General features: G+C 47.0%; 1 protein-coding gene across 3 annotated transcripts in view; it reads right to left on the bottom strand.

Moving 5' to 3' along the window:
• Cers5 (ceramide synthase 5) overlaps positions 1-22,201 on the bottom strand; it is a 27,298-nt gene extending 5,097 nt beyond the window's left edge. For 2 of the 3 annotated variants that reach the window (XM_055627000.1, XM_055626998.1), the window contains exons 1-6: positions 21,934-22,198; positions 7,151-7,256; positions 5,578-5,708; positions 3,969-4,026; positions 1,515-1,565; positions 868-960 (exon numbers count right to left, since the gene is read on the bottom strand). In XM_055627000.1, the coding sequence (XP_055482975.1) occupies positions 868-960; positions 1,515-1,565; positions 3,969-4,026; positions 5,578-5,708; positions 7,151-7,256; positions 21,934-22,130 (636 nt within the window). In that variant the 5' untranslated portion in view covers positions 22,131-22,198. Of the gene's footprint in view, positions 1-867; positions 961-1,514; positions 1,566-3,968; positions 4,027-5,577; positions 5,709-7,150; positions 7,257-21,933 lie in introns of all 3 variants that reach the window. The other variant, XM_055626999.1, reaches the window with a different exon arrangement.
• Positions 22,202-23,533: the final 1,332 nt, after the last annotated feature.

The raw sequence follows: 23,533 nt of genomic DNA, 5'->3' as shown, positions 1-23,533 counted from the left end.
TCCTTCCTTCCTTCCTTCCTTCCTTCCTTCCTTCCTTCCTTCCTTCCACCTAGCAAGAAGTTATCATAATGCAAATACTCTTGGCTTTCAGGTTTAAGTCTGTCTTTATCCACAGGCTCATGCTCTAGATGCCTTTGCCCAGGCACTGGCACTATCTTGGGAGGCTGTGGAAGCATTAGGAGTCGCAGCCCCAACTGGTAGGTAAGCAGGGCTGGCATCTGAAGGCCAAACCGGCCCGATGGTTCCTAGGACACTTTCTCTGTTTACTGTTCAGTGATGTAGTTCGCTTCCAAGACTCCTGTTGCCAGGAACTAACTACTTCACTGCCATGGTGGAGGAAAACTCTGCCAAAACAAAGCTTTCACCTTTAAATTGTTTGTCAAGTGTTATGGTCACAGTGAAATGACAATAGCTGGAATTCTTAAACCGTACTTCTCTGGCCAGTGGAAAAGAATGGGTAAGACAGGTAAACAAAGATTCTCTTCCTGTCTGGCTTTACAAAATACAAGTTATATCGAACTATCACTGTGGGTAAGTCAACTCACTTTTCTGAATCTTAATTTTTTTAAAATCAAGTCCTTTTCCGAATCAGGCGTTGGTACTCCAGGTTCTACCTAATTCCCTGAGCTCTGGTATAAAAGAACAGGAGTGCAAAGAAGGAAAGGCCACGCTTATCTGCAGCCTCACTGCTGCTCTCCCTACTACTGGCCTGACCACCGTAAACACACTCCACCACTCCTTACGTCTCATCTCTGGAAACACCGTGGAAAGATACTGACAGCTTGCCACACCCACCTTCTCTCATATGAGGGAATGTATCATGATGACAGAGCTGTTAGAAAGCAGCCCAGAGGCTGACGTCCTTACCTTTCTTTTAACATCTGTAAACTGAGAGAACATGAGTGACCAGTAGAAAGCCAGCTCCATGATATAATAGTGGTAAAGCTCTCTGGAGAGTGGCTGGAAAAGAAAAGAACAGTCAGGACAGCAGCTAGTCAGGGCGTTCCAGCTCTGCAGCAACCACACGGCTTAGTCCCTTCTTCCCTTCTTCTTCACTGCTTCCCAAGAGCCCCAGTAGCCAAGCCTGGGCCTTCTGAGACGCCAGCCCTTTCCCTCTGCGCTTCTGTAAACTCATCTCGGCTCTCGTCTTCCCATACCACAACCCACTTGGTGCATCTGGACAAAGTGGGCTTCGGCCTCCTCCTTCCACTTTTCACTTCCCTGATAGTTTTACAGTATAGCATAGACTCAGATGGAATCTGAGTTAAGGACCTTATTAATAGCAGAGAATTGCTTTTCTTTCCACTACTGCAGGGGCATGCAGAGGCTCACTGGATAAAAGCTCACAGTATTTCTGCTATCAGTGCCGGATAGAGATGCCTTGGCTCTCAAAAGGACTCACTCACCATGTCAGAGAACTGTGCCTGTGCTAGCTGTACTAGACTGACAATGCACTGTCACCCACCTCACCTCACACAAATACAGGGTCTGTCTTGAAACGGCTCAAGTCCTACCTGATATGGATAGTTCTGCCAGCACTGTCGGGTGTCCCAGAACCAAGGCGACTAAGAAAGAAAATAAAAACAAAAAAACAACAGATAATACAGGTTGGCCTTTAGTCCCCAACACAGCTACAAGATCTACCCTGCATATTCCTTTTCTCCCAAGTCAGGGGTACAAGAAAGAGGGAAGCTAGGTGTTGTGGTGGACCAGCAATCCTAGCATGTGGGAAGCCTAGGCAGCAATTTCAAGTTCGAGGCCAGTTTGAGCCACAAAGCAGGTTAATGGCTAGCCAGAGCTACCTAGCAAGAGTCTGCCTCAAAAAGCAAACAAACAAACAAGAGCAAACAGAAGAAAGGACAAGAAAGCTCAGGCTAGCCTTGAACTCACAGAAAGCCTCTCAAGTATTGGATTTGGAGCTTAGTCTGGGCTACACAGTGAGTTCTGGACTAGGTGGGACAACATAATGAGGGCTCGTGTTAAGACTACCTGGGTCTGGTGGTACATGCAGAAGCAGGGGGATGACTGAGTTCTAGGCTAGCCTGTGCCACAGAGGCACTGGGGACCCCAATTCAGGTCTCAGTGCTCTGATGGGAAGCTTTTCACCAACTCAGTTACCTTCCCAGTCCCAAAAATCAATCTCCCTCTCTCCCCAAGACAGGGTTTCTCTATGTAGCCTTGGCTGTCCTGGACTCACTCTATAGACCAGGCTGGTCTTGAAATCACAGATGCCCCTGCCTCTGCCTCTCTGAGTGGGATTAAAGGTGTGTGCCACCATGCCCAGCTTCAATAGTATGTAAAGGATCTATAGTGATACCCTCTTTATATTGGTGATACACATTTCCCTCATCTGTAGTTCATCTTTTTTTTTTTTTTTTTTTTGAGACAGGTTCTCCTTGTACAGCCCAGGAGGGCCTTGAACTCGTGCAGCAGCTGTGAGGACTGTATCACAGGCAGGCGCTGCTGCGCCTGGTACGGAGTTATCAGTTATGACGGAACTTTTTCGAGAACTGACACTTGTCTAAGGACTATTTCATCATTAATTTTGCCCCTTCTTCAACTCACAGTCCTGTGATCATATCCAGGATCTCACTGAGTGAGCTATACTTATAGTCTCTATGTTGATTATTTCTTTTCTTTAATCTACTTTAGATCTACCTTGTTCTTTTTTACATCTTATATCCTTAAGATTTTTTGTTTGTATATGTACCTGTATGTCTGCCATACAGGTGTGGGCACCCAGAGAGGCTAGAAGTGGGTGTTGGATCCCTTTAAGCTGGAATCACAAACATTTGTGAGCCACAAATCACAGGTGCTGGGAACCAAACTTGGCTCCTCTGGAAAAGCAATCACTCTTAAGCATGAAGCATCTCTCTGGCGCCTTTGCCTTCCTTCCTTCTTTCTACACCTCTTTCTATCTTTTTAATATATTTTCCAGCCCTCTTTTCTTCGTTGTTCCTTTTTAAATTTTGTTTGTTTTTACCATTTTTAAAAATTAAATATGCAGCCATGCATGGTGGCGCACCTTTGATCCCAGCACTCAGGAGGCAGAAGCAGGAGGATCTCGGAGTTTGAGGCCAGCCTCATCTATGTAGTGAATTCCAGGACAGGACTATGTAGACAGATCCTGTTTGGAAACCTGCCTGGTGTCTTCTCAATTCATGGCCTCTTTCTCTTTAATTATTATTGTGTGTACGTAATAATGTGTAAATATATAATACAGGAGTCCATTTAGTGCTGCTTGTATGTCTATGACTTCAGACTGACTGCTGGGTACTGGGTAACCAATTAGGGGGCTCATGCCTGAAGAAGAATGATTCTCCCTGTCTCAGCAGGCATCAGTGGCCTGCAGTCTCTGTGTAGGAGTGGGCCCATGAGATCAGCCCCTTTTCTGCATCCTAAAGTGGAAAGCTTACAGACTTTAAATGTCCCTTCTTTTCAAATACAAGCATACAGAGGAGCTGGAGGTATTTAATGTTCACTTCTAGAAATTGCGGCATCTAAACAGGATTAAAACCCGATGAGAGCTGGAGAGCTGGCTTAGAGGTTAAAAGCACTGGCTGTTCTTCCAGAGGTCCTGAGTTCAATTTCCAGCAACCATATGGTAGCTCACAACCATCTACAATGAGATCTGGTGCCCTCTTCTGGCATGCAGGTGTACAAGCAGACAGAACATTGTACACAATTAAGTAAATATTCTTAAAAATCAAAACAAAACAAAACAAGGGCTGGAAAAGTGGCTCAGAGGTTAAGAACACAGGCTGTTCTTCCAAAGGTCCTGAGTTCATTTCCCAGCTACCACAAGGCGGCTCATAACCATATATAGTGAGATCTGGTGCCCTCTTCTGATGTGTAGGCAGAATGCTGTGTAGATAATAAATAAATCTTTAAACACACACACACACACACACACACACACACACACACACACACACAACGAGAGCACAGAAAAAAATTTATAGACTCACCAACCAGAGAAATCTAATTCCATAGCAGAACACACATAAATAAAAAGTGAATCTCCACCTGCGTGAGCAGAGAGTCAAGGTTAGATAAATGGCCACTTTCCCCACCCCTTAGCCCCACCCCCCCAAAAAAAATCAGGCTAGGGAAATCAAAGCAGCGTAGTAAGACAAAACTGATCTCTAAAAAGCCAGTGTCAGCTTTGAGCCTTTGTTTACAGTAGATTCCCAAGAAATACACTGGCTTGTTTCCTTTCCTATCAGACTCCTTCATAGTACTCAATTTTAAAACTGTATGACAAAACAAAACAACAACAAAAAAAACTGCATGACAATGACTAATAGCCATTTCTAGAGAATCAAAAACTCTGGATTGCATGACAATGGTGGTACATGCCTTTAATCCCAGCACTTGGGAGGCAGAGGCAGGCAGATCTCTGAGTTTGAGACCAGCCTGGTCTACATAGTGTGTTCCAGGACAGCCAGGGTTACACAGAGAGAAACCCTGTTTTAAAAAACAAACAAACCCCTCTGTGATTTCAAGTATGATATTTCTCAGAAGAGTGAAACTTCCTATAAAAATGCAGATATAGAGCAGGCTGGGACTAGTCTGTCAGGATGGGCGGGGGTATACATACCTACCTATATAAATGCAGTTACTGGAATTCACTCCCAGTTTACAAACAAAAGCAAAAACAGGGTTCCTTGGTGTAGCCTTGGCTGTCCTTGAACTCTCTTTGTCTACCCACCTCTAAAGGCATGTGATACCACACCTGGCTATATCATTAATTTTTAATGTGTGTGTGTGTACCTGAGGACAGGTGCCCAAGGAGGCCAAACATTTCAGATGTGGATTTGGAGTTACTGAGGGTTCTGAATGTCCTGATGTGGCTGCTGGGAAATAAGCTTGGATTCTCTGGAAGAGTACTGAGTACATTAAACTATTGAACTACCTCTCCAGGCCACTTTTTTTTTTTTTTTTAATATTTATTTATTTTACATATATGTGTGCTCTATCTGTATGTACACCTGCACACCAGGAGAGGGCACCAAATCCCTGTATAAATGGATGTGAGCCACTGTGTGGCTGCTGGGAATTGAACCTGGGTCCTCTGAAAGAGCAGACAGTGCCCTTAACCACTGAGCCATCTCCCCAGCCCTCCAGGCCACTTTAAAACAAAAAAATAGGTAGGCAGACAGCGTGTCACTCTGACTTTGGCTGGCCTGAAACTGGAAATCCACATGTCTCCGGGTGCTGTGGATTGAAGGCGTGTGTCACCACACCTGGCTCAAGCTATCTGAAAAGAAGCAACAGAATGGAATCATCTTGCCATAGTGGCAAGGATGACTAGGGGAACAAATGTGACCGGTTTCCCAATTCTGTCCTGGCCAACTTCTACAAGGGTTCTGCTATTCACTCACTTAAAAGACCTGATTGAGAAGCACCAGGACATGAGCTTGATTTCCACTGCTCCTTGCCCTTTGAAATCTTCTCTTGAACATTCCAGTCAAATGACTGTCTTACTACCCTGATGCAAACTAATTCCCCCTCACACACAAAAAAGTGCAACTGTCTCCCACCCTTCCCACTCTCCACCCCCCTGTGCACACATACATGCTCTCACAGAACTTGGTGAGCGTTGGGGGCTTGCCCTGGCTCCTGCGATGGCGAAACCAGCACTGGATTCTTCGGACATCCCAGTCCAGCTGCTTGGACAGGCCTTCCAGCCTCTTCTCGTCAGGGTACTGGGGTGAAAGGCCAGAGTTAGAACTCTCCCTGTCCACACTCCTGTGAAGGCCCTCTTACTAGCGGAGTGGCAAAAGGTGATGACCACAGTGGCTCACGTGCACTTACCATTTCCAGGTTTTATCCCCAAACCAGTTTTTAATTAAATCCACTTTATTAATTAACAAATCCATACAAATTAACTTAGAAATACAAACGTCACTCAGCGGGTTTGAGGAAGTAAAACACTTGCCCAGTGTCAGCTCTATACAGCTTGGGGAACTTCTACACAGTTAGAATAGCAGCTCTAGAGCAATTGATCTTCACTTTATACTTCACACTTTCCCTACCAATTACATTTTCACCCCTCACACCTGATAAAACTGCAATGATTTTCCCCCCAATTTCAACTCAAAATAACTTTTTAGTAATAAATAATCCCTATCTCACGCATTCTTCTTTAGCCTTCTCTCTCTCCAGCTCAAGCTGAATTTAAAAAGGGCATTCAAAAAACAAACTGGGGGCCGGAGAGATGGCTCAGTTAAGAACAGACTGCTCAAGAGGATCACAGTTCAGTTCTCAGAACAATCCCTAATTCCAGTCCCAGGGATCTGATGATGTCCTCTGAAGGCACATGTAACATGAAGTGTGCTTTATATACACGCAGGCAAAATCACATACATATAAAATGCAGAAAGCAATTAAAAGCAAACTAACTGCAGGGCCTGTGAGATCGCTCAACAGGTAGAAGCACTTGCTGCCAAGCCTCAGGACTTGAGTTTGATCCCTGGACCCACACAGTACTAATTCCCAGAAGTTGTCGTCTTAGTTTCACACACACACACACACACACACACACACACACACACACACACACATTTAAGAAAACACAAACAAAAAACTGAGGCTGGAGAGATGGCTCAGTGGTTAAGAAGTGCTCTTGCAAAGGATCACGCACAGTTCAAGTCCCAGCACCCACATAGCAGCTCATATCTGTCTGTAACTTGGGTTCCAGGAGATTTGATGTCTTCTCTCCTCCACCAGGACCAGGCACACATGTGGGACACATTACACATATGCAGGCACACATGTGGGGCACACTACACACATGCAGGCTAAACACTCATATGTTCAAACAAAACCCAAGTACAAAGTTCACTAGAACCACTCTCACCTTGATGAGAAGCTGGACAAGAAAAAGTGAAAACAAAACATGATGTGTGTTTGCGGAAGGGGACGGGGGTAGATGCTAAGGAGCAAGCCTAAAGGTGTGTAAGCACAGGGGTTCTGTCAGAAAAGTATCCTGTGAGGCCCTGTGAGGCCAAGTTCTCTACACAGGTACAGAGCTGACCACCCAGCGTGAAGTCACCTCTTCCCGCCCTGACCATTCCTACATTCGCTATTTCCCCAATGTGGAGAAGCCTTCATGTGACTTTCCGCCCCTTGCTCTCCGAGTACTTACCTTAGTAATAGACAAGAACACCTTCTCAAGGGTGTCATTGGATTCCAGCTGATAGAGGACACTATCTTCAATGCCAACATGGAGTGCGCAGGGCTTGGCAATAAATCTGTAACAGAGGAAATCCAAGGTCCAGTTCTAAATACGGTTTGCTAAGCGCGATCAGAGTCCTCACTGGTAGATCCATGTGAGAAAAAGCAGAAACACAAGACTAGGATCCAGAAATCTGTTATTTGGTTTCATATTCTGCCACTGACTTACTTGAAAAGACCTATATTTAAAGGGTAGATTGGGCTGGGCAGTGATGGTGCACTCAGGAGGCAGAGGCAGGAGAGTCTCTGTGAGTTCAAGGCCAGCCTGAAGTATAGAGGGAATTCCAGGAAAGCCAGGGCTACACAGAGAAACCCTATCTCAAAAAAACAAAACCGTGGATTGGGCTTGGTGAGGCCTTTAATTTCAGCACAGGCAGAGGCTGATGTATCTCTGTGAGTTCCAGGCCAGCCATGGCTACAAACACTGTCTTAAAAAATAACAAAAAAGCAAAACAAAACAAAACAGTTGGATTGCCTGGTGTGGTGGTGTACTATACTAGGTGGTGCCTTTAATCCCGGCACTAGAGGGGTGGCCAGACCCTGTTTCCTAGACACAAGTAATAAAGACAGTGTTCGTGAAATACTGTCACAAGCCAAGTGTTAGCAATTCCCCTCACACCAGAAGACCAGGCCAGGTGTGGTGGCACATGCGCGTGGTCCCGTACAGGTGTTGGTTCTTCCTCCTAGCTTCTTTGAGACACAGCTGCGAGCTGCTCCGCCTCACTGCAGGGACACTGGGAGGGCAGCAACGCTTGCCCTGTCCAGCTCCCTGCGGACTCCGGGGAGTCAGAGAAGGCCCTCAAGACAAGACCTTTCCCCACCACCGTCTCCACGGCTCAGAACTAAGTTCCCAGCCAGCATTATCTCTGAGGATGGAGAACGAGAAATGGTATTGTTTTCTTCTATAAAGAAACACCTATATTTTCTATGAAAACTTCGGGCAAACACTTTTCAGAGCATGGCCTCAACTACAGCTATAGACTGCTTTCTCGCTGGACATGCCCATCTCCATACTGGTGCCGCTACATTACTATCTGCTAGTATTTTACCTCCAGCTCAGCTCACAGTCCTTATAAACACAGATATCAAACATTTTTTCTTACTGAAGTTCTGTGACCAGTAAGCAGCGCTCCTCCATGGCGTCTGCATCGGTTCCCACCTCTGGGCCCCTGCCTGAGTCCCTGCCTTGACTCCTCAGCGCTGGACTGTGACGTGGAGGCGGAAGCTGAAATAACTCCTTTTCTCCCCAGGTTGCTGTTGGTTATAGTGTCTTATCACAGCAACAGACACTCTAACCACGGTACTCGGCGATCAGAGTAACTGGTCTAGAGAAACCTGTTCCGGCTCTACTGGATCTCAATTTGGATCTGGTGTTAAGTAACACTCAAAAGGGTAATCAACACAGTCATTTTGTTGTTGTTGAGACCAAAAAGTTCCCTATCATATGCTCTTAGCAACATTATTGTACAAAGATCCAAAAGCAGAAGACAGCCTTTGTGGGTCCCCCTTCGCCCCTTGCCCACGTCCCTTCCTCAGGCCAGAGGCACTGAAAGCTGAATAAAGCTCAGAGCTGGAGTTACACACTGGCAACTGAGAGGCCGTAAAGGAAGTCAAAAGCTCAGAGTGGGAGGGCATCTAGTAATGCTTATTATTTACTTATTTAAAAATATTTCTGTCCATGGAAGCCAGATGTGTCAGATGCCCCTGGAACTGGAGTTACAAGAGGTGGTTAGTTGCCCAGCACAGATGCCAGGAACCTAATCAGCTTCCCTGGAAGAGCAATAAGCACTCTAGCACCCAGCCATCTCTCCATCCCAGCAAAGGTTTTGTGGTTGTTGTTTTTAAGGCAAAGTCTTCCTCTGTGTCCCCCACTGGCCTGAATCTATGCAGACCAGGGTGGCCTCGAAAGCACAGAGAGCCAGCCAGGCACAGTGGCGCACACCTGTGATCCCAGCACTCAGGGAGGCAGAGGCAGGTGGGAGCTCTGTGAGTTTGAGGCCAGCCTGGTCTACAAAGAGTCCTGGACAACCAAGGCTATCTCAAACAAATAAACAACAACAAAAAAACAAAACAAAACAAAAAGAACGCCTCTGCCTCCTGAGTGCTGGGGTTAAAGGCCTTTACCCTCACAAACAGATCAGTTTTTATTAAAAAAAACAAAACAAAACCATTTTTACATTTATTTGGTATACATGTTAGAGTGTGTGTGTGTGTGTGTCTGTGTGTGTGTGTGTCGGGAGGATATACACCTGTACTACGGCATATGAATGAAAGTTAGAAGAGGAATTGTGGGAACAGGAATGTCATCTACAGTGTAGGTTCTGGGGATGAACTGAGGTTGACAAGTCTGGCCGTCACGTCACAGAGGTAAAGATGAGATGACAAGATCTGTAAGTGGTCTGGTACCTGATGGTAAATGTTCATTAACAGTAGCCTGTAACGAACTCAGAATATAGTTCAGTTTAGTTCAGTTGGTAAATAATGTGCCTAGGAAGTAAAAACCCCTGGGCTTAATTCTCAGTACTGCCTTAATCCTAGCACACGGGAAGGGGGAGAACCAGGGGTTCAAGTTCATCCTCAGCTATACAGTAGGAGCGAGGGCAGTGTGAGTTTGCGTGAGACTACTGTGCTCAGGCATAGCTGCTGTCATTTCCACGATGAACAGATTCTTTCGGTCTGGGTGCCCACTCTCACTCAGCAGGGCCTTATCCACAGGTAGACCGAGATTCTTCTTACTGTTACCTGACTCTAGAATGCACTCAGCATCCCAAAGCTAACACAGTTCATCTCTTGCCCTCATTAGTTCAGAGTTCAGGGAAACACTGGGGCCAGCCTGTTCTACATAACAAGGTCCAGGCCAGCCAGGGCTACATCCCGAGACCCTGTCTTTGAGAAGAAAAGAGACAGAGACAGAGTCAAATCTGTGGCTGGAGATAGTGCATTCAGTGGTGTTTGCAGGTGTGAAGCTCCTCTGACCTCCATTAGAGGGAAACAAAGGCCAGGCTTGGGGCACACTGGCAGCTCCAGCACTGGAGAGACAAGGGCTTTCTGGCCAGCAGCCTGGTCAATTTCCAGTCAGTGAGACCCGGAATCAAAACCATGGAGGACAGAGCAGTGGCTGAGAGCACTTGCTGCACGCTCTTCCAGGCGACCCGAGTTCGTTTCCTAGCACCATCCTGAGTGGCTTACCGACACCCAGGAGTCCAGCTCCAGGATCTGACAAACTCTTTTGGTTTCCATGGGCACCATCATACACATGTACACTTACATGCACACTTTTTTTTTCAGCCAGCTCTGGTGGTACACGCCTCTAATACCAGTGCTCGTAGGCAGACGCAGGTAGATCTGAGTTTGAGGCTAGCCAGGGCTACATAGAAAGAGCCTGTCTTAATTAGCAAAACAAAACCTTTAAAAAGTGACTATTTTATTAGTGTGGAGGTTTTCTCCTCTGACCACGTGGGTCCCAGAGATCAAATGCAGACAGTTGGAGGGAGGCACGTGCCTTTATCCGATGAGCCGTCTTACCTACCTAGAATTTGCACCCTTCAGAAGGTCTGTAAAGCCAAAACTGCCTTCATAATAGCTCCTGACTTTGTAAGAGTTCTCTCCCCCCAATAAGTGAACAATGAAAATACACAGCTGCACGGTATAGCCGCACTGGGACGGAAGGAATGCAGCTGACTTCAGAACATAGCTGCCAGGCAGCAAGTAGGGCATGCACAACTCTCAAGTCACAACTCACTCTTCTTTTTAATTTGGAAAAGTTATTTTTCACAAGATGTTAAATTACCGCGTAACAAGCTCATTATTATTGTAAATAATGTAAACATGTTTTAAAATTTTTAATTTCTCTAGTGGTATACATTAGTAGAGCTTATTCACATGAATAGATCTCGTTTGAGATACTGCTGCTGAGTAGCTGGCTTGGAGCAGTTTGCTCCCGAGTGTTACACTAAGTCCACTCAGTCCACTAAGTCGTTAGAGGCTTCTCTTTGCTGACTGGTCTAGATAAGTAGGCAGCCAAAGCTCCTGGTGTGCACTGCTATCAGAGATGGCCTCAGGGCACAGCCTTTCACCTGGTTAGAGACAGAGTTTCTTTTGTTCACGATTGTGAAAGTCAGGCTAGCTGGCCTACCAGCTTCCCGTGATTCTCCGCTCTCCACCTCATCTTTTCTACCATGTAGCACACACAGGGATAGCGGTCCAGTTTGTTAGGTTGTTCAGCAAGTGCTCTACCTGAGCTATCTCCTCAGCCTGAAAATGACTTCAAGGTGGTAGTGGTTGAGTCAGGATCTTGCTGTGTAGCCCTTGCTGATCTAGGATCCACAGCAATCCTCTTGTGGGACTCCTGAGTGCTGGGATTACAGCTGAGGCACCATGCCTGGCCGGAAAGCTATTCTTCTCACCCACTACTTCTAGTGGATCAGCCTGAAGGTAAGGAGCACTCTCATGGTAGAGGCAATTTCATTCTGCCTTTTCTCTGGATTCTTAATACTGGAGCAAGTCAGTCAGTACAAAGCCGCCCACTTTGCTTCTCGGCACTAATAATTGTATTGTGTTGGTGATTTGCTCCACCCTCAATGGTGGATGTGAGCTAGTCACAGACATTCAAAGTCTAAACCATGTTTCTTAGTTGATGTTTTGTGGCAAGTGACATAAATAGGCTAGTTTCGTGGGACACCTGTCTTGGCTCTCAAGATGGGCTATGGGGCTGCAGAAACGGGATCATTAGGTTAATTATGCTGTCTCAACCGAACAGACAGTAAGATAAGCATTTGAGAGTGACAGATCAGTTGATGTATGCCTGAATGTCAAGTAAAATTAACTGATCAGGAGACAGATAAACTTGAAAAGGGGGCCTTGTTAACATACGGGATAGGGAGAGGAAGGCTATATATGAACATGAGTTAAAAGAATGTGATAGCTAAATCTGCAAGGGTGAACACGGTTGCACAAAAAAGGAAGAACGGGGTGTTGTGGGAACACACCTTTAATCCCAGCACTCCAGAAGAGGCAGGTGGATCGGAGAATTCAAAGCCACAATGGTCTACAGAGCAGGGCTAGCCAGAACTACGTACCTCAAAACAACCAGAGGGAGTGTACACAAAGGGACCAGGGACAGTAGTGATGGCCAAATAGAGGAGCTGCTTCTCTAGTGTCATAAAAGTATGTTGTCCACGCTCAGGCAAGAAACCCTAATTAAATTCAGTGGGTCACACAGTAACAAGAGCAAAACAAAATCAGGACAATAAAAAGGGCGGGGGAAGAAATGACTGGGCAGAATGAGAAGGGGACGGGAGAAGGTGAAAAATGACCTAGTGCCTTTTTGGGTGACGCCATCTCACCGGCCACAACCTCCTTCTCCAGCTGCTGCTCCCACCCCTACTTAGCAGCTTCTTCTTTTTTCTTTTTGGTTTTTCCAAACAGGGTTTTTCTGTATGGCCCTGGCTGTCTTGGAACTCAAGGTTTGCATCACCCCCAGGTAGGGGCTGGGATTTAAGTTTGGGTCCTCTGGAGGAGCAGCCAGTGCTCTTCACTGCTGAGTCATCCCTGCAGCCCCGCTAATCTCCTAATGATGGTGCAACTTAGTACATCTGCTTCAAACTGAATTACACACGACCAAACAAGTAGATTATGGAAATGGGCAACAAAAAGTTCCTTCTCAAGAAAGCTTTACCCCCCACTTCATATTCCAGAAACGACTTTCTGTGAGGCTCTGAGCCTGTATTTCACAACTAAATCCTACTTCTCTAAGCTTAACAACGCAGGCCTCATGTAGTCCACCAACAGCCTATGTAACAAAACAAAACAAAAAAACCAAAAACAAAACAAAACAAAAGCTTGAATCTTGGCTCCTCCTACCTCCAGCTCCTTATAGGCACCACCACCCTACTGGGCCTGTCCACACTGACTGCACTTTAATTGCTGGCTTTATGGCGGTCCCCTAAAGGCTGAAAGCATGATTACAATGGTTTTAGTGGGTTTTGTTTTTGTAATCAAACCCAGGCCCCTTTGGATGCTAGGCAAACACTCTGAAGCCATATCTCTTATCTTTTGCCCTGGAGCACATGTGCTAATTAACCCCCAATGACCACCGAGTGAGTAATAATTCTCGAGAGAGTAATTCTTAGGCGAGGCTTGGCAGCGCAGGCTTGCCATCTGACCTACTTGGAGACTGTCTTAGGGTTTTATTGGTGTGAAGAGACACCATGGCCAGCTTAACTTTTATTTATAAATGTATGTATGTACGTATGTATGTGTGTGTGTATATATATTACTTACATTGCTGCTCTGCCTCCATGTATGTCTGTGTGAGGGTGTCAAAAACTGGTATTACAGCCAGTTGTCATGTGGGTGCTGTGATTTGAACCCAGGTCCTTTGGAAGAGCAGCCAGTGCTCCTAACCACTGAGCCATCTCTCCAGCCTCACCGCAACTCTTACAAAGGAAAACATTTAATTGGGGCTGGCTTACAGTTCAGAGGTTTAGTCCAGTATTGTCATGGCAGGAAGTGTGGTTGCATCCACACAGACATGGAGAAGGAGTTGAAGCTCTACATCTGGGTCTACAGGCAGCAGGAAGGAAGACTGAACCCAGGCCTGGCTTGAGCTTCTGAGACCTCAAAGCCCATTACCCTGGAGACACACCTCCTCCAACAAGGCCACACCTCTGAACAGTTCCACTCCCTATGGACCTATGAAGGCCATTTTCATTCAAACAATCACAGAAACTGAGGCAAGATAATCACAAGTTCAAGGCCTACCTAAGCTGCAGAGTGAGATCAAAGCCAACCAGGGCAGCTTATTAAGACTTGTCTCAAAATAAAAAGTAAAAAAAAAATAAAAATAAAAAGGGAGGGATACAGACATAGCTCCATGTAGAAAGCATGCCTAGAATATGAGGCCCTAGGTTCAACATTTAACACTGACACTCAAACACACCAAACCAAGAATGGTGCCATACTCCTCCAGTCCATGACATGGAGGCCAGCATGGATTACAACAGCAAATTCTGCCAGCTCAGCCTATACAATGACACCCGTCTCAGTGAATGGATGACTAAATGAATAAATACATTCCTTTCATTTAAAAAAAAAAAAAATCCTTGTTAGAGGTGAAGTGCCACCTTTAGAGACAAAGCACTTCCTGGGTCAACTCTGTGGGTTACCAAGTATAGGAGAGATTGTTGACTTCTGAGGACTCAGAAATTCACGGTGAGCAAATTTTTATTTTACGTGCATGTGTGTTTCCCCACAGACCTGCCTGTGCGCATGCATGCTAGTGGCTGAGGTGAGGAGGGGGGTGTCACATCTCCTGGAAATGGAGGTAGGGAGGGTTCCGAGTTATCCCGTGAGTGCTGGGAACGAACCCAGGACAAGAACAACCGTGCTCCTAAATGATGAGCAGCTCTCCAGCCCCAAGTTAACCAATTTTAATTTAAGATCAGAGCTTTCCCTAAAGACTTAAGCAATCATAACAGTCTGATCTAATAGAGACACTCTGTATCTGTGAAGAAGACTTGTAAGACAGCCACCACCTGCCAGTTAAACTCTACAAGGACTATCCTTTGAAGCTCAACCCCACCTCTGCTGTGTTTTTGGACATAGACTCTCTATAGCCTACTAGGCTGTCCTCAAGCTTGTGATCTTGCTTCAGCCTTGTAAGTGCTGGGATTACAGGCTCGTGCCAGCACACTCAGAAATCCTGGATATTTATACCCTTCAAAGTCCTCAGAGCTCAACTAATTCCAGCTGCCAAAGCTCCGCAAAGACAATTAACAGGTGTGGACAAACTAAAATCCCCCCACTTGGGATTATAACAAAAACATGTTTCCCTACCATAAAGTGAAACATCCACAAGTGGCAGGTGGAGCTCTGGTCTATAGAGCAAGTTCAAGGTCAGCCAGAGTTACAAAGAGAAACCCTGTCCCAAATAATCAACAACAAAAACACAAACAAAGATCTTGTCAGTTTCTGATCTGTTTTATTACATGGCACTGAATAAAGGTTATTACTTTTTAGCAGTGTGGGGTGGGCTCTTCTGACCCTCCTTCCTCCACCCTGAGTGATGGGATTACAAGTGTATGCTATCACATCTAGTTTTTATTTGTTTGAGACAGAGTCTCTCTATAAAGCCCGGCTGTCCTAGAACTCACCATGTTATCAGGCTGGCCTGGCCTCTGCTTCCCTGGTGCTGGGATTAGAGGTATGTGTCAATGCACCCAGCCTGTGAGAATCAATGTGGCCATTGAGTAAGAACACTTGCTATTTTTGGAGAAGAACCATTTTTGGCGCCCAGGATCCACACAGTACCGCACATCCTTCTATTAACTCCAGTTCCAGGGGACCTGATGCCCTCCTGGCCTCTGGGGATACCAGGTTCACACAGAGTATACAGAAATATATGCAAGAAAGACACTCATACACATAAAAATTTAAAAATATTTTTAAATGTCCTCTTAAAAAAAAAAAATGGAGCTGGGCGCAGTGGCACACACCTGTAATCCCAGAGAGGCAGGTGGATCTCTGAGTTCAAGGCCAGCCTGAAAAACCCTGTCTCAAAAAAAAAAAAAAGAAATCAAACCAAACCAAACCAAATCAAGCTGTATATAATGGTGCCTGCCTTTAATACCCCCACTCAGGAAACTGGGGCAAGATGATCTCTGTGACTTCAAGGCCAGCCTGGGTCTACAAAGAGAGTTCCAGGGCAGCTGGGCAACACAGAGAGATTCCTTTAAAATGAATAAAAAGTTGTTCTCTGACCTCCATGTGTGCTATGGCATGCATGCACCTGCACGCATGGACTCCAAACACAACAAACATACTGATAATAAAACAAATGATAATAGTAAATAACACTTATGAACCATAGAAGCATATTTTTAATAGCCGCACTTCCTTTTACTATTGATTTTATTTTTAATCATGTATATGTGCACCTGAGTTCAGGTGCTTATGGAGGCCAGGGCTGTTGGATCCCTTGGAGTTGGAGTGACCAGTAGTTGTGAGCCCCCTGATGTGGGTGCTGGGAACCCAACTTGGGTCCTCTGCAAGAGCAGTGTGCCCTCTTAACCACTGAGCCATCTCCAGCCCCTACCAGCCACAGCTTATAAGAGAGGAAAATAGAGTTATGCTTAGTACCACCATCAGGCTAATTTTTCATTACTGGTTTTATCTGACAAATCTAAAATACTAACCCTGGGACGGCAGTGCACACCTGTAATCCTGGCACTCTGGAAGTGAAAGCGGGTGGACTAGGAGCTCAAGGCCAGGCAGCTTCCGATACATAAGGAGTCTGGGGCCAGCATAGGGCACAGGAGGCCCTGCCTCAAATAAAACAAGACAGAAGCTGTATCAGGGACTGGAATGTCAAAGTGTAGATGCAGGAAGTTAAGACTGGGAAAGTAGCTCACTGAGGGAGCCCTCACTTTATAAACCAGACAGCCTGGGGTACAAGAGACCCCGCCTCAACAAAAGGGAAGACTGAGATTCTGTTTTTCAAAGTCAGGCGTACTTTGTATTTGCTTTATATCTCAGCTCTGAGCTGCATATCTGGAATCCTAAAAGCCATGTGCAGTGAGAGGTGGTTACAGCACTGCACAGCATTAATTCTAATTACCCTGTCTAGGAAACTGCCTTCATCATTTGTTTTTGGAAATAGTTATAATTAACTCCTTTTCCAATATGATTTCAACCTAATGATAAAATTGGAATAGATTCTAGTACAAATAGTCAAAACTGTGTATATTCTTTTTAAAATTTTATTTGCCTGAAAATATCTCTGGAGAGAATTCAAAATAGGCAGATCTCCCCTTCCCACTCTATAAAGAGGAGACAGATGTTCTTTCTTTCCTTCAGATTTATTTATTTATTATTTATACAATGTTCTGCCTGCATGTATGCCTACAGGTCAGAAGAGGGCAGCAGATCTCATTATAGATGGTTGTGAGCCACTATGTGGTTGCTGGGAATTGAACTCAGAACCTTTGGAAGAGTAGCCAGTGCTGGTAACCTCTGGGCCATCTCCAGCCCCCAGATGTTATTTCTGCTTTCTTCCATTAGCCTCTTCTTTATTCACTGAGAAGACTCCACTATTATTTTGAATCAGGAGGTGCCAACAAAAAATAAGTAACGTGTTTGTTTTCAGTGACAGAAGCCTAGTCTCAGGCCTGACAATGTTGGCTTGTCCATAGCACACCAACACCTACTGAGAGGAGAGAAGATTTCTCAGAGGGAGGAGGGACTCAGAGGGCTTCTGACCATCTGGAATTGACCAATTGAGAAGAGAGTTTTAGCTGCTGGGGCCACGTGAGCATTTTCCCCAGCCTCACTCTGCTGACCTGCAAATGTCATTTAATTCTGTGATTTGCAATTCAACAGTGCCCAACCCAACAGGATCAGGGAGACAGTGGAATGGGGTGTGTTCCTTACAACCCAATCAGCCTCTCCAGCTGGTCCTCTCAAAGGCTCTGTCCTCTGCAGGACGCACTAATATGGACTAAACTGAGGGGACAGGAGACATCGACGGGAGAAGGGCAGCCAGGATATTTTTTAAAAACTTAAAAAGCTGCACTTAGAGCTGGGCATGGTGGTGTATACCATTATGCCAGCACTGGGGAGGTAGAGGCAGGGTGAGTTCAATGTCAGCCTGGTCTACAGAGTGGGTTCCAGGAGAGCCAGGGTTACACAGAGAAACCCTGTTTGTGGGGGAGAGAGAAAGACAGGCTGAAAACGTGCCAGCAAGCAGTGATGGTGCCTGCTTTTAATCCCAGCACTCTGAAAGCTGAGGTAGACCTCTTGAATTTAAGGCCAACCTGATTATCTACATATCAAGATCCAAGCAAGCCAGGGCTGCATAGCAAGACCCCATCTCCAAGAATGAGTAACACATAACTGGCCTGCAAGGGAACCTTTCCAGTTCCCAGTGACAGAAAGTGTTGTCCGGAAGGCACCTTAAGTGACCAGAGAAGAATGAAAGAATAAGCAACAGCAAGAGTGGCCACCATGTCCACAGTGCTTCACAAAATAACTGTCTTCTGGCAACATGAAGCTCCTATTGTAATAACATCCCCAAAGTAAATTAGCCTATATAGATCTGGTGGTGTCAGGATCCCGTCACAGGCTCCTTCCTACTTGATCCGAAGGAATAGGTACGCAGGAAGCTGGGAATCAAGTTTCATACAATGTTATATTAAAGCTGAACTTAAAAATCCAGAGTAGTTGCTCATGCCTGAAATCCCAACAGTCAGGAGGAAGAGGGAGGGCAGCTTGAGAACGAAAGAGAGCCTGTCTGTCTCAGAAGCAAAACAAAAATAAGAGACAAAAGAGCTAGTTTAAACCATTCTCCCAGGTTTTATTAGCAATATCATATTAAAGAGAGCAACAAACCTGGACGAGTTGGCACTTGTGATATATCATGGGCGTCAGGAGGGACGGTACAGCGTGCACACAGCATGTTGAGATTTAGCCAGAGAACTCATCTCATCTTCCTCTCTCTGATTCAGCACAAGTGTCTGTGTCATACTGAAATCTCTCCATCCCTGACAGCCCTCCTGAACGTGTGTACAGATGAGCAGACCCTTTCCAAGCCTTCCATGAGCACTGTGCACTGCACAGACCTTCCACTCTTGTGGCTGCTCCTCAGCGCTAGCGACTGAGCCCAGAGCGAGCACTCTTATCTCTGAGCTACACCCTCAGGTGCAGCTGTGCAGTGGGGACAGGAGAGCATCAAGGGTGAAAGGCCAGGCTGAGTGACACAGTGAGTCGGAGCCATCTGGACTTCAGGAGACATATTTTATTTATGGTCAGATAGTTTTTCAAGTAGTCGCTATCAGAAGAGGCTCCAGTTCTCTAGGGAATATGGAAAGAAAACAAAAGCACTGTGTCCAGAGCAGGGGAGGAAGTAACTGTGAGACAGCACAAGCAGGCAGGCCTGATGGCCTGCCCCCATCCCAGCCCATGGAGGCCAAGGCAGGAGGACTCGGAGTTCTGAGCTAGCCCAGACTACTCGGCAAGACCTTGTCTGAAGAAGGAAGCTTTTAATCAAGCAGGCTAGGGTTAAGACTCCTTAAGACATAAAACATAGCTCTTGGGCTGGAGAGATGGCTCAGAGGTTAAGAGCACTGGCTGCTCTTCCAGAGGTCCTGAGTTCAATTTCCAGCAACCACATGGTGGCTCATAACCATCTATAATGAGATCTGTGCTCTCTTCTGTCGTGCAGGTGTACATGCTGACAGAACACTGTATACATAAATAAATTAAAAAGAAAAAAAAAAAACATAGCTCTTAACCCCAGGACTTGGGAAGCAGAGGCAGGCAGATCTCTGAGTTCAAGGACAGCCTGATCTACAGGTTCCAGGACAGCTGAAGCTACACAGAGAACCCTGTCTCTAAGGAAAGAGAATTCTGTCAGTTCAAGGCCAGCTAGGCTGTAAAGTATCAGGACAGCTGGCTTCATAGTCAGGCCCCTTTCTCAAGCAAGCAAACGAAACACGTGGAAAGTGGCTAAATGAAAATATAGTGAAGAACTCCAAGGTAGGGAAATGAGCAAAATGCCGGGGCTTTCATCCAACACTGAAGTGCTGGGGATCAAACTCAGTGCTCTAAGCAGAGTGCAGGCTCCAGCTGTCGTGAGGCTCAGCTCAGTCAGCAGAAAGGGCTTGCCGCTTGCCACTTACAGTCAATGCTGCATCTTTGTTTCTAGAGAAAACAGGCAGGATTGGGAAAGGGGAAAATATAGGAAAAACCAATTTCCCAGTTATTTTGGATAGGCTTTTCTGTTAGGTCTTTTCTGTTTGTTTATTTTGTTCTTTTTCTGTATTTTTGATCTCATGATTATTCTGTAACTCACTATTGTTCAAGGCTGGCTTTGAACTACATCGATGTTTTGACTGCATGTAAGTCTGCATCATGGAGACTGAAGAAGGCCTTGGATGCCCTGGAACTGCAGGGTTGTGGGCTGCCATGTGGGAGCTGGGAATCAAACCTGGGACATGGGAGGGGTTCTGGACGGCACAGTTCTTAATGGCTGAGCCATCGCTCCAGCCTCCGATAGGCGTTTAATGTAAATACAGCTTCTGTTCCCTTTATGGGAGACCAGCACACAAAGAGTAGCAGCCAATTCCAAGCACTTTCTGAGCTAGTGCGTCTTAAAGGAAAACAAAATAGCACCGACTTTTCCTAAGATCACACACTAAAAAATAAGGTACTTGCCCTTACTAGACGAGAAATGTCACAGCAGACAGAATGCCTGCCCATTCCCTGACGCGCAGTACCATAGAAACAAGCAGACAGAACCCCCGGGAAGAATTCTTTCCAGTTGCTCCTCTAGGGACTAGTTGCCAGCCATCTGGGGATCTTTAGGATCTGAATACAGAACTTTCTATATGTGGGTGTTTATCAATAGCAGGGGAAGTCACAAAACTGATATATGTCTGTATGAAAAACAAAGACTCCCTGTGACAATGAAAACAAAAGTTATATTGGGCTGTCTGTTTTCTGCCATGGTCACTAGTTTTGTGTTCAGCCCTCAAACACTAAGAATGTGCAGCTCTCGCCTTCTCCTAAGCTTGCACCTCCACCTTCAGGGACACCTAAAATAATGACTACCCTGAAAAACTTCAAGTTCCTGGGGGCCCAGAAAAACTTCTGCGTTTCATTTACTACATATATTTATTCCATATTTACTTTTGTACTTGAGTGTCTGGCACAACACTTTTACAAGAGACAAGCAGTATTAATAAATACAGATAAGTCAGACATAGACAAATCAAACCAATCCAAAACAGTTTTTCGGAGTAATGGCTTATTTTGTCTAAACTATACCTCCACGATAGATAAGGCGATTCTTGCGTTACAGTCATGTTGGCGCTAGATAAAGGTTTAAAAAAAAAAAAAAAGACGCCTCTGCTTGCCTTTGCAGTTAAGTTCTTGGAGTTTGAGTAAGCTTTATCAAAAACACACAATGCTGTAATAAGTCCACATTATAAATCACATCAAATCCTCGCTGAATACTACCTCTGTGGCAGCAGATAAGACCCACCATTCAAAGAAAGGGGGAACTTCAGCCCAGAGCACATGGTTCGGCAAAGATGTTAGACTACTACAACCTTAGAGGCTGGCTCACAGAGCTGTTTCCAATAACCCCCCCCTCCGGGCTCCACTGCCTTCAAAATGACCACTCCGCCCATCTCAGGCCTCCAAGGCCCGCTCAGCAGTTCCTCCTGACACCTTCCCCAAACTTTGGAAGCCTCAGGCTTCACCACGCCCTATCCTAGCTAGCCGTCGACTGTCAAACTAACAGGCGTCCACGCGCTAACAAATCAGGGCTTGGGGCCTAACTGATCCGGTTCCCAGAAGCGACAGCGACTTCAGCGAACAGCACATCTCAGGCAGCCACCTCCGTCGCTCGGAAGGTCTGGCGCCCGCACGGAGCCCACAGGCTCCCGCGACCCCAGCTAGCGCCGGTTCTCCCGGGCCCTTCCTGTTCCTCGCGTGGGGCTCCGCGGGAGCGCGAGTCGCCGCTAGGTCCCTGGAGACCCGGAGGCGGCCTTCCGGATGCCCACGCAAGCCCGGGGCGTGCAGCTGGGGGGACCCGCGCCCCCGGGCCCTCTCGCCCCCCCCCCCCGAGGCGCCGTGTGCACGCGCGTCGCGGGCTCCGGGCATCCCCGCGCCGCCCCCGCCGCCCCCGGCGCTCACCGCTCGAACAGCAGCCTCACGGAGAAGACGCCCGCCGCCAGCGGGAACACCGACAGCATGTGGCGGGCGCGCGGGTAGCCGTAGCCGTCGCCCGGGCCCTCCAGGTCCGCCCAGCTCACGTTCTGAGGCAGCCAGAAGCGCTCGCTCCACAGCCAGCCCCACAGGAGGCCCAGGGCTCCCGCCGCCGCCGTCGCCATCTTACGCCCGCCCGGCGGCCGCCGCCGCCACAGCCTCCGCGGCAGCCACGGCCAACGGAACCCGCTGGGAGGCGGCCCCGGGGCGGGGCCCGGCCCACGGCCACCCTCTTCCGTCCGCCGGCCCTCCCAGCGGCCGCCCGGCCCGCCTCTCCCGCAGGCCCGCTCTCCTCCCCGCCCATGGCGCCCGCCCGCCCCCTCCCCGGGCCCGGCGCCCGCAGGTGGGGTCCGGCCTCGGCGCGCGCGCCCTTCGCCCGGCCCCGCCCACCGGCCCGGCCCCGCCCCTCTCACCTGCGGGCCCCGCCCCGCCCGGCTCCTCGCTGCAGCTCCGACTTCGCCTCGGTCACACCCGAGCTGCGGGGTGGTTTCTCCCTCCTGGAGGACCTTCCCAGTCCAGTAGACCCGGGTCCGCTCTGGCCGTACAGTCCTGCTCGTCACTCACTGTCCCCGTGTCCCAGCCAGTCGGCCGTGTTCTAAGCACCTCCATCAGCTTCACCCCCTTCTTTAAGGCTTTAGGCCTTAAAAGTTACCTTCACTTTTTCTGATAGAAAACATAGGGCTCTAAAATATCCTTAAATTACAGGCCTCCACTGTAATTGCGCTGCGGGGGGTTGAGGTTGGAGGGTCAAGAGTTCAGAGTCATCCTTTGCTACCTAGCAAGTTCAAGGCCAGCCTGAGCTACATGAGACACCACCCCTCATCCCCACCCCCACCCCCGCCCTCAGTCCCTTTTGAGCAAGGGGAAATGGGTGGAGGTGGCGTTTCACGACTTTGGTCTCAGCACTCCGGGTTGCTGAAGCAGGAGAACTGTCATGACTTTAAGACCAGTTTATATACAGTATAGTACAAAAAAGTTCTTCCTTTTTCGGGGGTGGGGTGGGGGCAGAAAGGGATTGGAGAAAAAGCAACACAGCAGAAGAAAAACAAATGACGACTCAGTTTTTAATGAGGTCTGTCCTGTGGCCGGGACTGCAAGAACATTTCCCACAGGCTCTTTTTTCTCCTGCATCCTACAAAATCAATACCATTATTGCCCATTCTTTTATAGAAACAAACTCAAGTTCAAAGAGGCAGAATAGTTTGCCCAAAGTCATATAGATAAGCAGCTGTAGCTAGAAACTCGAGAACCTTGATTTCCTTGTCCTACAAACCACCTCAACTTGAGCACTTGTGAACATTGAACTCTTGTGAGTCTACGTAAACAAGGAAGCGAACCATAGACCTGGCACTTTCAGAAGACTAAATTGTCCTTCCATTGCCAAAGAACCCTGAACCTGATTGCTTAAAACCTAGCTACAAGGTTAATAGCCAGAAATTAACTAGGGATGGTGGTGAGGGGAGTTCGAGGAAGGAAATCTCAACTTAATGGTCTGAGGATAACAGATAAAGTAGCTTTACAACTAGGA

Source organism: Psammomys obesus, unplaced genomic scaffold (assembly GCF_907164565.1).
Source record: "Psammomys obesus unplaced genomic scaffold, mPsaObe1.curated_primary_1811, whole genome shotgun sequence".
Classification (NCBI taxonomy): Eukaryota; Metazoa; Chordata; class Mammalia; order Rodentia; family Muridae; genus Psammomys; species Psammomys obesus.
Note: the sequence above shows the minus strand (reverse complement) of the source record. Positions and strands in the feature narration are given on the sequence as shown.